Raw genomic sequence first — 13,368 nt, 5'->3', positions numbered from 1 at the left:
TCTAAATTAACTTAGATTTTTTGTATTTTTCTTGTGCAGCTGACAATTTTGTTGGTGCGTTATAACCTTCTGAAAGAAAATGTGATTCAGGAAATGATACAAAAGAAGCAGCAAACACGTGAACACATGATCACTGATGGAGAAGGTTGGCTGTTCCTAGATTTTCTTTTGTTGCCCAAAAGACAAACTCACCCTCATGAGTCTTGAGACGAATGAAAAACGAAACCTATCACACAACAGATTGACTTCAAGATCCTCACACGTCTACAAATCCCTTCACACCCTGGCACCTCTCTACCTCTCCGCACCACTCCCCACTCCACCACCTCTATTCAGCTGTCCCAAAAGATTGGATCTCGCTCCTTCAGTACTTCCACTTTGCCGCCTCATTTTCCCTTTTCAGATCACGCCTGAAGACTTTCCTCTCGACTGTGATTACGGTCACCTCCTACACTCGGCGTTAGGCTCAGCCAGTGCATGACAACAACAACAAAATTATATTTATAAAGCACCTTTCACTTGTAAACGACATCCCAAGGCACTGATGACAGCCGCAATCAAAAATACAAGCGGCTGTTGTAAACAACAACAACAATAAGATTCCATTTATTGAGCGCCTTTCACGTCGGGAGGACGTCCCAATGCGCTGTACAGTTGGGTCAGGACCCGAGCATTGGGGGGAAATGGTCAGGGTGAGGGGAGGGAAGGGAGGGAGCGAGGAGGGGGTAGAGAGTCGAGAGGAGAGCTGAAGGCACAGTCAAAGAGAAAGGTCTTGAGACCGGCCTTGAAGGAGAAAAGGGTGGAGGCGGCGAAGGCACTGGGGGATAGAGTTCCAGAGCCTCGGGGCTGAAAGGCTGAAGGCCCGGCTACCAATGGTAGGGCGGTTGGGGCGGGGGATGTGGAGCAGACCGGAGCCAGAGGAACGGAGGGTACGGGCGGGTAGGTAGGGGGATAGTAGGTCGGAGAGGTAGGAGGGAGCAAGGCCGTGAATGGCCTTGTAGGTGAGGGTGAGGATCTTGAATTCAATCCTCTTGGGGATGGGGAGCCAGTGGAGGCGAGCAAGAGTGGGAGTGATGTGTTCCCGAAGCCTGGTGCGGGACAGTACACGAGCTGCAGATCTCTATCTGATCACTATCTCAGATCACTATCATGGAATATCTCAAGACAGCAGAACAAGGCGACATATTGCCTTTCCTATAACACCATTCACATTAGGATGTGCTTTGAGCTATTTCGATTCGAGTGTCATGAACAGTTTGAGATAACTTTTTGCCATTGTTGAAATCTACTTATCTTAGCATTAAAAGATTGAAGGGGAGTTATGGACCATTGGGAGAAAGCATCTAGCCAGCAATGTATAATAACATGTATTAATAAAAATTATGTGAGACACCTATTGCCAGTATCTTTATAATCCTTAACAATCCTTGCATTTGATATAGCGCTTTTCAGGTTTTCTAGACGTCTCAAAGCGCTTCACAGAATATACTGCAAAGTGAATTGACCATATTTGTGGGCAAAACTCAGCAGCCAATTGCGCACCACAACAACAACTTGCACTTATAGAACGTCCTCCACACAGGGTAGTGTCTCAGAGCGCTTAACAGTGGCGGATCCTGACTCCAAGCCAGGGAAAGGGTGGCCGTAAGGACGGTCGAAGAGGAAAGTCGGGAGAGGTAGGGAAGGGTCAGTGAGTGAATGGATTTGAATATGAGTGAGGATCTTGAAGGCGATCTGTTCAGTGATGGAGAGCCAATTGAGCCTGGACAGAATTGGTGAGATGTGGGCATGGAGTTTGGGCCGGGTCAGTATGCAAGCAGCAGAGTTTTGAATGAGCTGGATCTTGTGTGTCATCCAAGTTTACCCCGTGTCTGCAGATGACATCGCCCAGAGGCAGTATATAGATAAGGAAATGAAGAGTTTCGTAGCCTAATGGGTGAAGGCACGGCCACTGATGGTGGAGGGGATGAGGGACAAACGAGGTCTCCGACTCGCTCCTTCCCCTCTTTCGAAGCACGTCAAGATCATCTTTTCCCCTCCCACCCCACCTCCCTCGGCTCTCACCCCCAGCTCAGGTGTCCAGCCAACAGTGTCAAGAGCTTTGAGACATCTTTCCTATGTGAAAACGGTGCTGTGTAAGTGTTGTGTTTCTGGAAGAGAAATATTGCTTATATGGCCCACGGACATTTATCAAATACGGCATCCGGTCCTCAGCCGCCAAAAGGTTGTACCATCCTGACCTACATGAAGGATGTTATATAAAATGCCCCGCCCTTCTGCCATTTCCCTTAATACCTCTACTAACATATCTGCTTAACTTCCTTTTGGAAATTTGCTGAACATTTTTATTAGTGACTCCAGTAGATTTGTTTTTCTTGTATTATTATAACATTGGCATAATAGCCCAAAGACTTGGAAACTGTAATCAATTGATACATATTCTTTCTATTAACTGACTGTATTTTTCTTGCAGCAAATGATGTTGACAAAACACAATTAGGAAACAATCAGAAAGAGGTACATTAAATGTTACTATCTTTATGTGAAATGTATTGTCTAAAAACTTGAGTTCAAAATTATAAAGATAAAATAGTGGTATTCTAATGCTGCGTTAAGGATTATTATCCACATAAAAATGATCAGTAATTCTAAGTTAACTTAATTCCTTTTTTTTCTTTTGCAGGAGGATGTGAATTTGTCGATACAAATCTCTAACGAACGTCATGATTCAGGAATTGGTAGTTCAGATACCAGTCACAGGACTAATTTAGGAAATAGAAGGAGCAGCAAAACACCTGAACTACAAGATCACTCATTGAGAGGGTTGGAAGTGCTTGGATTGACGTTTGTGGAACTTCAGACTTGAAAACAAGTGTGTGCAGATCTTTTGGTGATGGGCAGCCAGAGGAGCAGACGCCAGGGCAGATACAAGGAAAGGTGATGGAAACCAACTCACTGCACTCATTTGAAAAGTAGTTTGAGGCAGTGATGTAGGTATGGTGGGGTGGGTGTTCTGGAGGTATGAGATTGGATATGCCGGAAGGTCATCATAGAGATCAATCTTGTGATCATGATCTTCTCATCTCACCCTGGAGAGAATCATCCTTCTTGTCTAAATCCGCAGAGCACAGGAGAGAGTTGGCAGAAGGAATCACATGAGGAAGTATATTGTCTTATAACTCTGAATCCTCTTAAACAGAAGTAACATTTCTTCTAATAATACAACCCTCTTCCCCCCCAAAAAAACGAAGGCAATGATAAGTCCAAACTGAGGTGGAAGTAAATATATGGCCTTTTCTGTGACTGAGGCCGAGACTTGAAGTTACTTCAGTTTTGTCCTTTGGTTAGTCCACATTTGGAGATCTGTGTACAGCTCTTGTTGCAATATTACAGGAAGGATATAGCAATGGTGAGAGTACAGTGAAGGAGTCCTGTAGCTCAGTGGTTAGAGCACTCGCCTTACAAGCGAGAGACCTGAGTTCAATTTCAGGCAGAGGGCGAAACCTTGGGCAAGTTTCCTTACTCCACACAGAGCCTAATAATATTCCCTCCAAAACCAAAAACAATAATAAATTGGTCATTTTCAATCTATGACTGTTTGTGGGACATTGCTGTGCGCAATTGGCTGCCGCGTTCGCCCACAAATATACAGTCAATTCACTTTACAGTGTGTTCTGTGAAGCGCTTTGGGACGTCCTCCCGACGTGAAAAGCGCTATATCAAATGCAAGGATTATAATTATTATTATTATTATTATGGACCCGACGTGCAGTAGCAGCAGATGGGCCACAGAGGGCGCGGCTGAGCACAGCTATGTGCCAGCGCATCGGCGCCTCCAAGTGGCACAGCAGTGGTAGCGCAACTAGTTACCAAACGCTCAAGAGGCCGGGAACGCCCAGCGGGTCAGGCAGCATCTATGGAGAGGGGAAAGTGGGTCAACGCTTCGGGGTCCGCGGCTCTTCGTCAGAATTCAGTTGTGAGGAAAGGTCGTGGACCCGAAACCTTGACTCCCTTTCCTCTCTCCGCAGACCCCGCCTGACTTGCTGAGCGTTCCCGGCCTCTTATTCTGTGGGAGAAGTAGATTTGTCATTTTGAGGCTGTCAGAGCAAAAGTGTTGATCTGCATTGTGAACATTGTTCGGATGCGTTGAAGCGCGTTCTGATGCCATCAACGCCACACGGCAGTTTGCGGAGAGAGTTAGGGAGCTGAGCCAAGAGGAATAAAACAGTCTTAATGTCAGCTTGAGGGTGACTGGTTTGTATAGGTTCAGCCGGCGGTAATAAATCTTATTGAGTGACCAAATTATTATTACAGAGGGTTATTATTACAGAGGCCTGTGCAGTAAGGAAACTTGCCTAATGTTTGCCCTGCCCGCGAATCAAACCCAGGTCCTCTCGCTCGCCAGGCAAATGCTCTAAACAATACTACAGGACTCCCAAGTAAAGCAATAAAGTTTAGTGTAACCACAAGTGGTGCAGCGAAGAACTTTTTTTAATTAGGCCACAGAGGCTGTAAATAACCATTTTTTTTATAACCTTGAAAACGCCACCAGTCGGCGCTTCACACCAATGGGTCCTGTTGTTTGTGTAACAAAAACCCGGGTCAGAAAATTATTTTAAAACGAAAACAGCAGAAACTCCCAAAAAGTCACTCGATCGTGGTTTGAAAGAGTCAATGTTCCATGTTTCAGCTGAAAGCTCAGCAAAATTTCTCTCTTGAAGAGAAGCGTGAATTGGCTCGATGAGCATTCACAGCACTTGTTTTTTTACAGAAGTTTCGGTTTTGCTGTTAACCATTTCTCACTCTGTCTGTCGCCAGTTGCTGTTACAATTCAATTTTGTTTTTAGGAAAAAAACGAGGACGGTCAGTGAGAGAGAGGGTGTGTTGAAGGAGGCACAGCTCAGGTTACTGTGACACAAAGGAGCTTCCGCGCCCCCACACACACACACACATATTAGACTGAAAGCAACAAGGAACTCATATTGTCTTTTAAACTGACACTCCAATGCAGTGCTGGGAATGTGCTGCGTTGTTGGAAGTGCGTCATTCAGATGAAAGATTAAACTATGTCTGAGTTTCTCTCTCCCAGTGCTCTGGCCAACAATCCCTTGGATAAAATTGCTCATTCACTCCATGGATGTTTGTGGGACTATCAAAGGCTCCATTAAATTTGAAACAGAAAGTGCTTTTTCCACTTCCTCTATCGGTGAAACTATCAAACCACGTCTGATATGATGTGCAACTGCCCACTTTGACTTTGTTCAAAGGTGAAAGAACATTTGGATTTGTTTGGAAGCTTCTGGATTGTACACTGCTGTGGGTTGCACTCCCTTTGAAAGTGAGAGACCTGAGTTCAATTCCAGGCAGAGGGCGAAACCTTGGGCAAGTTTCCTTACTCCACACAGAGCCTAATAATAATCCCTCCAAAACCCAAAACAATAATAAATTGGTCATTTTCAATCTACGACTGTTTGTGGGACATTGCTGTGCGCAATTGGCTGCCGCGTTCGCCCACAAATATACAGTCAATTCACTTTACAGTGTGTTCTGTGAAGCGCTTTGGGACGTCCTCCGGACGTGAAAAGCGCTATATCAAATGCAAGGATTATTATTATTATTAACTTGTGATGCATTTGCCAGGCTCAATTTTTGTCAGATAGGTGAGGCAATGCCTCTTGTACCAACATAGTTGTGACTCCTGGGTTCCTGCTCATTGCGAGGTATACAGAGGCGTGGATTCAAATGCTGCTTTTAGAGCATTTGTGTCGCTCTGCGTGTGCCAGGTTTCACCTGCTCAGTCTCTTCTTCAGTGGCTGTTATTGCTACAACAGCACTTAGTGCTTTCACCCTCTCACTGTGTTCCCTCCAATCATTACAATACAATATTTCTTGGTTTCTGTGTTTACTAGAATGCTGCTGCTCTCATTCCTATCATTGAATTTTTTTAATGTGTTCACAACTTTCCTCAAAGGGATATTATGAAATGCTGAAATTTGACCTCTGTGCTGTTTCATTTTGGCTCTGATACTAATGAATTATTAGTAATAATGAATGAATTATTGGAGCTCTTTGTGTTTTCGTTTTTTTTTAGAAGCTCCACAGATGCGGCCTGACTTGCTCAGTGTTCCCAGCAACTTCTGTTTCTATTGGAGAAGAAGTCGTTTGAACGTGTGCTGCTCTCTCAAGTGTTAAATAATGATTCACGTAGGCAGGCAGTATGTAGCTCGTGTTTATTGCAAAATCTCTGGAGGCGTCAGAGTGTGATTTGCATCTTTTAATTTGGTTGAGTGGAGAACATGCAAAACTAAAACATTTAAGCATTTTCCCCCACTGACAAAATAACCAGCTGACTGTCTGTATGTTATACTTCCAGTGATAAGCACCCATGTGATTCGGGTTGATTAGCGGCTTATCACGCTAGTTGGCTTGGCAGCAAATTATGTTTATAATAGTACAAAGTTCAGGAATTACCCTTGTCTACTTCAACATTTTTATTAAGGGGAACAATACAGACTGTGTTGTTCACTGAGGAAGTTCACGAGGCAAAACCTAACATCTTGTTTTTTCCTCCATGGATGTGAAACTTGCAGAACAAGAGCTTTACTGAGTGCCGGTTAGGACACAGCTGCCTCAGGTCTTATGAAAGCATTTGATCGTTGCAGCTGCATACTTAAAGATAAGCCGTTGGGTGGATCTGTGTTGGTTCAAGATAATCTTGGGCTAAAGATGTCTCAGTGGTTGAATTATCCTTAGCAGCCCCCACCCCCCCCCCCCCATCGCTCAAACAAGGCCTACATCTTGTAATGTAAATATGTTTTAGAGTTTTCCGAGAAGCTTGGCAGACAGTGATCTCAATGATAAGCTGATGGGTTTAACCGGTTAAACTAGCAGTAAGCCAACCCGAAGCCTTGGTTCTTGCCAACCTGAGGCTGATACACTCAGCTAACAGTTAAGCTCCTGTTAACCCTGCGCCAAAGCCCCAACAGGGAGGGTGGTCCTTGCTGGACAAAGCGGGAAAGTTTGCCAGACAGCGATATCAATGGCAAGTTATGGGGTTTTAGCTCGTTAGACTCCAGCGATTATCCCAATGCCTTGACTCTTGCCAACCTGCGCCAAATACTTTCTGGAATTAGGTAAGCAGAATACTTCCCTCCAGGGAGAGAGAGAGAGAGTGTGCATTCCATTCCAACAACCTATCTCTGGGATCTCCATGCGTAGGTGGGATGCATGAAATTCTCGGTTTAGTTTGGATATTCTTAAGCACAGTGTTGTGCCTCCGCAGGTGTCAGACACTCAGCTGGGCAGAAAAATGGCATATGCATGATATATAGCCTAGTCCTGATCCTCAAGCACGATAATGGTAATAGTTTCCGCATATGTCAACAGGATGAGCAAAAAACCATGATTAATTGTGGTCTTTAGTCGTATCTAATGCTGATTGCTCGCTCCCGGCCTCTGCGTAGGTGTTTTGGCTGCAACCCCGACCTGAGCCGCTCCCCCTGAAAATGTTGCTGCTCCCACTCCCCACACTCTGCTACTCCCACTCTGCCCTTCTCTCCCAACGCCCTCCTCGCTTTCTCTCTCCTGGACTCCACCATTACCACACTCTCCTCCGTGAGGCTCATCATGGCTAACCCTCTACCATCCCTCCTCTCTCTCCCTCAAAATACTTCTAGTTTACCAACCCCCAAACCTCCTGGCTCCTTCCTCACTGATATCTCGGCTCTCCTCTCACTCCTGTCCCTCTGCACTGAGCACCTGCTCATAATGGGTGATTTCAACCTCCACCTAAACTCAAAACAATAAAAACACACAACACAATGCAGAGCAGTGTTGCCATGTTTTTATTTTAATAAAATAATAATAATTCTTGGAATTGATATAGGGCCTTATCACAACAACAAAATTACATTTATAGAGCGCCTTTCACGTCAGGAGGACGTCCCGAAGCACTGAACAGTCAGGTGTTGGGGGCCCGAGCATGGGGAGGGGTGGTGTGGATGGCCTTGAAAGTGAAGACGAGGATCTTGAATTTGATCCTCTGGGGGATGGGGAGCACGTGGAGTCGGGCGAGGGTGGGGGTGATGGGGTCACGGGCCTGGTGCGTGAGAGTACATGAGCTGCAGAGTTTTGGATGATCTGCAGCTTGTGAAGGGAAGAGTAGGGAAGGCCGATGAGGAGGGCGTTCCCATAGTCGAGCCTTGATGTGACGAATGCGTGGGTGAGGGGTGAGGCAGTAGTGCAGTCTGGCAATGTTGCGGAGGTGGTGGTAGGCAGTGCCGGTCATGGCGCGGATGTGGGGGAGACAGGACAGTTCAGGGCCAAACAAGACAACCAGGTTCCTGACTGGCTTAATGAGGTTGAGTGCGCAGCCGTGGAGGCTAATGCTGCCAGCGCCTGAGATTGCAAGCCAATCAGGAGGGCCTCGGTCTTGCTGATGTTGAGTTGGAGAAAGTTGGCCCTTGGCCAGGACTTGATGTGGGACAGGCAGTCGGTCAGGACAACAACAACAAGAACAAGATTCCATTTATAGAGCGCCTTTCACGTCGGGAGGACGTCCCAAGGCGCTGTACAGTTGGGTGAGGACCCGAGCATTGGGGGGAAATGGTCAGGGTGAGGGGAGGGAAGGGAGGGAGCGAGGAGGGGGTAGAGAGTCGAGAGGGGAGCTGAAGGCATGGTCAAAGAGAAAGGTCTTGAGACCGGCCTTGAAGGAGGAAAGGGAGGAGGTGGCGAAGGCACTGGGGGATAGAGTTCCAGAGCCTCAGGGCTGAGAGGCTGAAGGTCCGGCCACCGATGGTAGGGCGGTTGGGGCGGGGGATGTGGAGCAGACCTTTGCTGCGACAAAGTGGAGGTGGTGTGAAAGGTAGGACCTGAACCAATCAAGGACAGAACCTTGAAGGTTGGAGTGGAGGAGGATTGAGTGGTTCACGGTGTTAAAGGCGGCAGAGAGGTCAAGGAGGATGAGGAGGCAGAGGGAGCCCTGGTCACACATGGTCAGGATGTTGTTTGTGACCTTGACCAGAGCAGTTTCCGTGCTGTGGGCAGCACGGAAACCCGATTGGAGGGGTTCATGGAGTGAGTGAGTGAGTGAGTGAGTGAGTGAGAGGAGAGGAAAGAGCGAAGCTGGGAGGCAACAGCTCTCAAGGACCTTGGATAGGAAGGGGAGATTTGAGATGGGCCGGTAGCTAGATAGCTGTGATGGGTCGAGAGGTTTCTTCAAGGTGGGGTGATAGTGGCTGTTTTGAGGGGGGAAGGAACAGTGTCAGGGAGTGGTTAATGATGTTGGCGAGTAGTGGGGCGAGGAGGTGGAGCTGGGATTTAAGGAGAAAGGTGGGGATGGGGTCCAGAGAGCACGTGGTGGGCTTCATGGAGGGTGGGGGAATGAGGGTGACAGAAGGCACCAACAAAGAGGGTCTTGAGACAGGTCTTGAAGGAGGCAATGGAGGGGTTGAGGCGGGGTTACTGCAGGATGGAGTTCCAGAGGTTGGGAGCAGAGTGGCAGAAGGCCCGCCCGCCACTGATGCGGCAGGCGAGGCGGAGGACGTGAAGCAGGCCTGAGTCAGATAAACAGAGTTGGTAGGGAGTTAGAAGGTTGCAGAGGGTGTGGAGGGCATTGAAGGTGAGGAACAGGATCTTGAACTGTATCTTCTGTGTGATGGGAAGACAGTGGAGTCGGGCGAGGATGGGGATGATGGGGTCGCGGTGTCTGGTGCGGGAGAGGACATGTACTGCAGAGTTCTGGATGATCTGCAGCCTATGGAGGAAGGAATTGGGGTGGCCGTGAAGCAGGGAGTTTGCATAGCCGAGCCTGGATGTTATAAATGTGGTGTGAGGGTCTCGGCACCTGCGTTGTGAGAGAATGGCAGAGACGGGCAATGTTGCGGAGTTGGGGGAAGGTCATGGCGCAGATGCGGTATAGAAAGGATAGTTGAGGGTCAAACAAGACGCCAAGGTTCTGGACTGGATTAGCAAGGCGGAGTGTGCATCCTTGGATGATGATTCTGTCAGCGCTGACGGGAGCCAGTCAGGAGAGCCCCGGGCTTATTGATGTTCAACTGAAGGAAGTTAATAATAATAATAATAATAATAATAATAATAATAATAATAATAATAGTTAGCTCTCATCCCGACTTGATGTCCGACAGACATTCTGTCAGGACAGCAGTGGCCCTGGAGTCGAGGGTGGAGGCAGAGAGGTAGAGTTGGGTATCACCCGCATACATGTGGTTCTGACGAAGGGCCGTGGACCTGAAACATTGACTCACTTTCCTGTCTCCATAGATGCCGCCTGACCTGCTGAGCGTTCCCGGCCACTTCTGTTTTTTGTTCCCATATTGGAGCCTTTGGATGGTACAGCTCGTCATTTATAACATTATTTTGGAGGGATTGATTATTTCAAACCCGGCTCTTGCCAGGCAAGTGCTGCGCCCACTACACTCTGGAGACTTGGAGATGGTGCGGGGGCTGGAGGAGAAGCCATTTGCCACGACAAAGTGGAAGCGGTGTGAAAGGCAGGACCTGAACCAATCATGGCGAGCTTCATTATTTAGCAAACAACATCTGATTTACTGGAAATCCTGAGATCCTCTGAGGAAACACGTGACTGAGCTGCTCCCTCCCCCCCAGTGAATGTGAAAGTGTTGACAGATGAAGGAACTTTGCTCGCTGTTGTTGTGGAAGCCGCCGAGGCAGTAATTGCTGCTCTTTCTCTCTCACTCACGGACATTTACTGGCCGTTCCCACAGATGGTTCTGCTTCTCTATTCACGAGGGGATCGGGCGGGCAAGAGAAAGGGAAGGGTTGCGCGGCTGACGGGCTGTCAGGTCAGTAAAAGTCACACCTGAAGGTTAACATTTCTGTTGTAATATAATTTGATGTTGTTTCCTTACATTTGATGCGGTGGCCGCTCGGGGGGTGGGGAGGGTGGGGAGGGTGGGGGGGGGTGCGACAGGACAAACATACAACGGCTTAGACTGGGTTTGCGAAGGGTTATTCGGTTGTGTTAACCTCAAAGTGAGTTGCCGGAACCAAAATTGAATGCGATGAAGTGGTGCCTTCTGGTGGCAGAGGACGTTACTGTAGGAGGGGCCTCAGCACCCTGATAGGGGTGATTTCAAGATCCTCATCCTCACCTACAAGGCCATTCACGGCCTCGCTCCCTTCTACCTCTCCAACCTACTATCCCCCTACCTACCTGCCCGTACCCTCCGTTCCTCTGGCTCCGGTCTGCTCCACGTCCCCCGCCCCAACCGCCCTACCATCGGTGGTCGGGCCTTCAGCCTCTCAGCCCCGAGGCTCTGGAACTCCATCCCCCAGTGCCTTCGCCGCTTCCACCCTTTCCTCCTTCAAGGCCGGTCTCAAAACCTTTCTCTTTGACCTTCAGCCTTCAGCTCCCCTCTCGACTCTCTTCCCCCTCCTCACTCCCTCCCTCCCCTCACCCTGACCATTTCCCCCCTGCTCGGGTCATGACCCAACTGTGCAGCGCCTTGGGACGTCCTCCTGACGTGAAAGGCGCTTTATAAATGGAATCTTGTTGTTGTTGTTGTAGGGGCGGGGTCTCTGCACCCTAATCAGGGCGGGGCCTCAGCATCCTGATAGGGGCAGGGTCTCTCGAGAGCATGCGTGTTACTAAACTTTCCTTGCTACAGCTTTTATATTAAATATTATTAAATTCTACTGTTACTTTCTGTTTTTAGGGTCGACCATATTTTGTAAACCAAATCCAGGGATGTGTACAAAAAAAATGAACTCAGTACAATTCCCGATAGTGGAGAAACGTGTTGGATTCACGGCTGTGTTGCTCAGTTTGTTGTTTAACTTGAGATGGGTGAAATTTGGCCCCAGAGACACCATACCTCATCCCAGGACTGTCCCCGGAAATAATAATAATCCTTGGATTTGATATAGAGCGTTATCACGTCTTCGAGACGTCTCAAAGAGCTTCACAGGATAAACTGTAATCAGGAATGCGTGGTCATCCTATATAAGTTTGCATGTAGAACAATGAATAAAGAAATGCCTATTATGATTAGTGTGATTTATCTCGGGGTTTGCAACTGTGGTTTGAATTCTTGAAATAAATCACCAGCTGGTGACCATCCTCTGAGTGTGTGTGTGGGGGCAAGAGAGGTGGTGGTGGGGTGGAGAGGTGGTTGGGGAGAGGGAGGTGGTGGGGTAGATGGAGGTGGTGGGTGGGAGAGAGGGAGGTGGTGGGGGTGTTAGAGGGAGGGGGGGGAGGGAAGTGGTGCGGGGGTGAAGGTAAGCAAAGTTTCCTTGGGGCTAGCCAGCTCTATGGCAATATCAGACTGGAGTCAATCCTCTCTGGTGGTCTTGACTGTCCAGCTCCTCGCCAGGCAGATCTGCAGTCCTTCAAGGGACTGCTGATGGCAAACCCACCAGCCTGGCTCATCAGCAAAGCTTGGAAGGGTTGACCAGTCACTGGAGGTAGTAGGGCTTCTTCTCATTCAGCTACTATTAACCCTGCAGACCCAAACCAAAAGGGGTAGGTTGGACAAGCAGGGCAAAGCTTCCCAGGCAGTGGGTGTAATGGCAAGTCAACAGGAGCCATTGTGAGAAGAGTTCATGCCTTAAGTAAATGATCTGTCCCTTCAAGTCCTGGTCTAAGCCAAGTTGTCTGGTTTGTCATCAACAGTGTCTTGGAATACTGCAGAACTGCCTGAGAGTACACATTCCATTCCAACAATCTTACTCTGGAATTTCCACGTGTAGGTCGGATGTACGGCATTCTCGGTTTGGTTGGATACTCTTTAGCATGGTGATGGGTTGGCTGGTCTGGCATCAGCGGTGCCATAGTGTGCTGCGGACCTGCCTACATCCCACCTACTCAATTATATGCCATTGCCAGGCACAGCATTGGCACAAACTCAGGCCCAAAGTTACACTTCTGACAATGCAGCTCTCTCCCAGTTGTGCAGTAGAGTGAACTTGTGACATGTTTGTGTTTTTCAGGCTCTCATCCTCCGTGTTAGTGATTTGTTATGCACGTAAAGGGGAAGTAAAGTGATGTCTTTCAGGGTTGAATTCCTATTACATAAAAAAGGTAATAGTTTTATTGCTGATATATTGTGGAAATATCTATGGTAGAATGTCCTCTTTACTGTTTATCATTATTTATTAATATTACTCTATTGTTATTCTTACTCGGGAAAGCTTTGAAGAAATTCAAGGGGAAGAAAAAATGTTATAAATTTGTTAGGACAAACCATAATTGTGATAAATGTTGCTGGTGCCTTTCAGGTTTCTGAAGCTCTATCCAGGTAGATTGGATTTCCAATCACATTTCATGATTAGGAGTGGCAGAGTTGGACCCAAGCAAAAGATGTGTTGAGGTCATTGAATCAGGAGATT

General features: G+C 47.7%; 1 protein-coding gene and 1 long non-coding RNA gene across 4 annotated transcripts in view; both read left to right on the top strand.

The window, feature by feature from the left end:
• The window catches only part of LOC103173703 (tumor necrosis factor receptor superfamily member 14-like), a 32,186-nt gene that overhangs the window by 9,094 nt on the left and 9,724 nt on the right, over window positions 1–13,368 (top strand). For 2 of the 3 annotated variants that reach the window (XM_042343489.1, XM_042343488.1), the window contains one exon: window positions 40–100. The exons of the other annotated variant lie outside the window; for it this stretch is intronic. In XM_042343489.1, the coding sequence (XP_042199423.1) occupies window positions 40–65 (26 nt within the window). In that variant the 3' untranslated portion in view covers window positions 66–100. Of the gene's footprint in view, window positions 1–39; window positions 101–13,368 lie in introns of those variants that run through there. 3 annotated transcript variants of the gene reach the window in all.
• LOC103174158 lies at window positions 2,469–13,054 on the top strand. Its single transcript, XR_006085708.1, has 4 exons — window positions 2,469–2,517; window positions 2,684–2,937; window positions 10,282–10,823; window positions 12,970–13,054. It is a non-coding gene; the product is annotated as an uncharacterized LOC103174158 (long non-coding RNA).

The sequence above is a fragment of the Callorhinchus milii genome, unplaced genomic scaffold (assembly GCF_018977255.1).
Source record: "Callorhinchus milii isolate IMCB2004 unplaced genomic scaffold, IMCB_Cmil_1.0 Scaffold24, whole genome shotgun sequence".
NCBI classification, from domain to species: domain Eukaryota; kingdom Metazoa; phylum Chordata; class Chondrichthyes; order Chimaeriformes; family Callorhinchidae; genus Callorhinchus; species Callorhinchus milii.
This window is presented reverse-complemented; position numbering and strand designations above follow the sequence as displayed.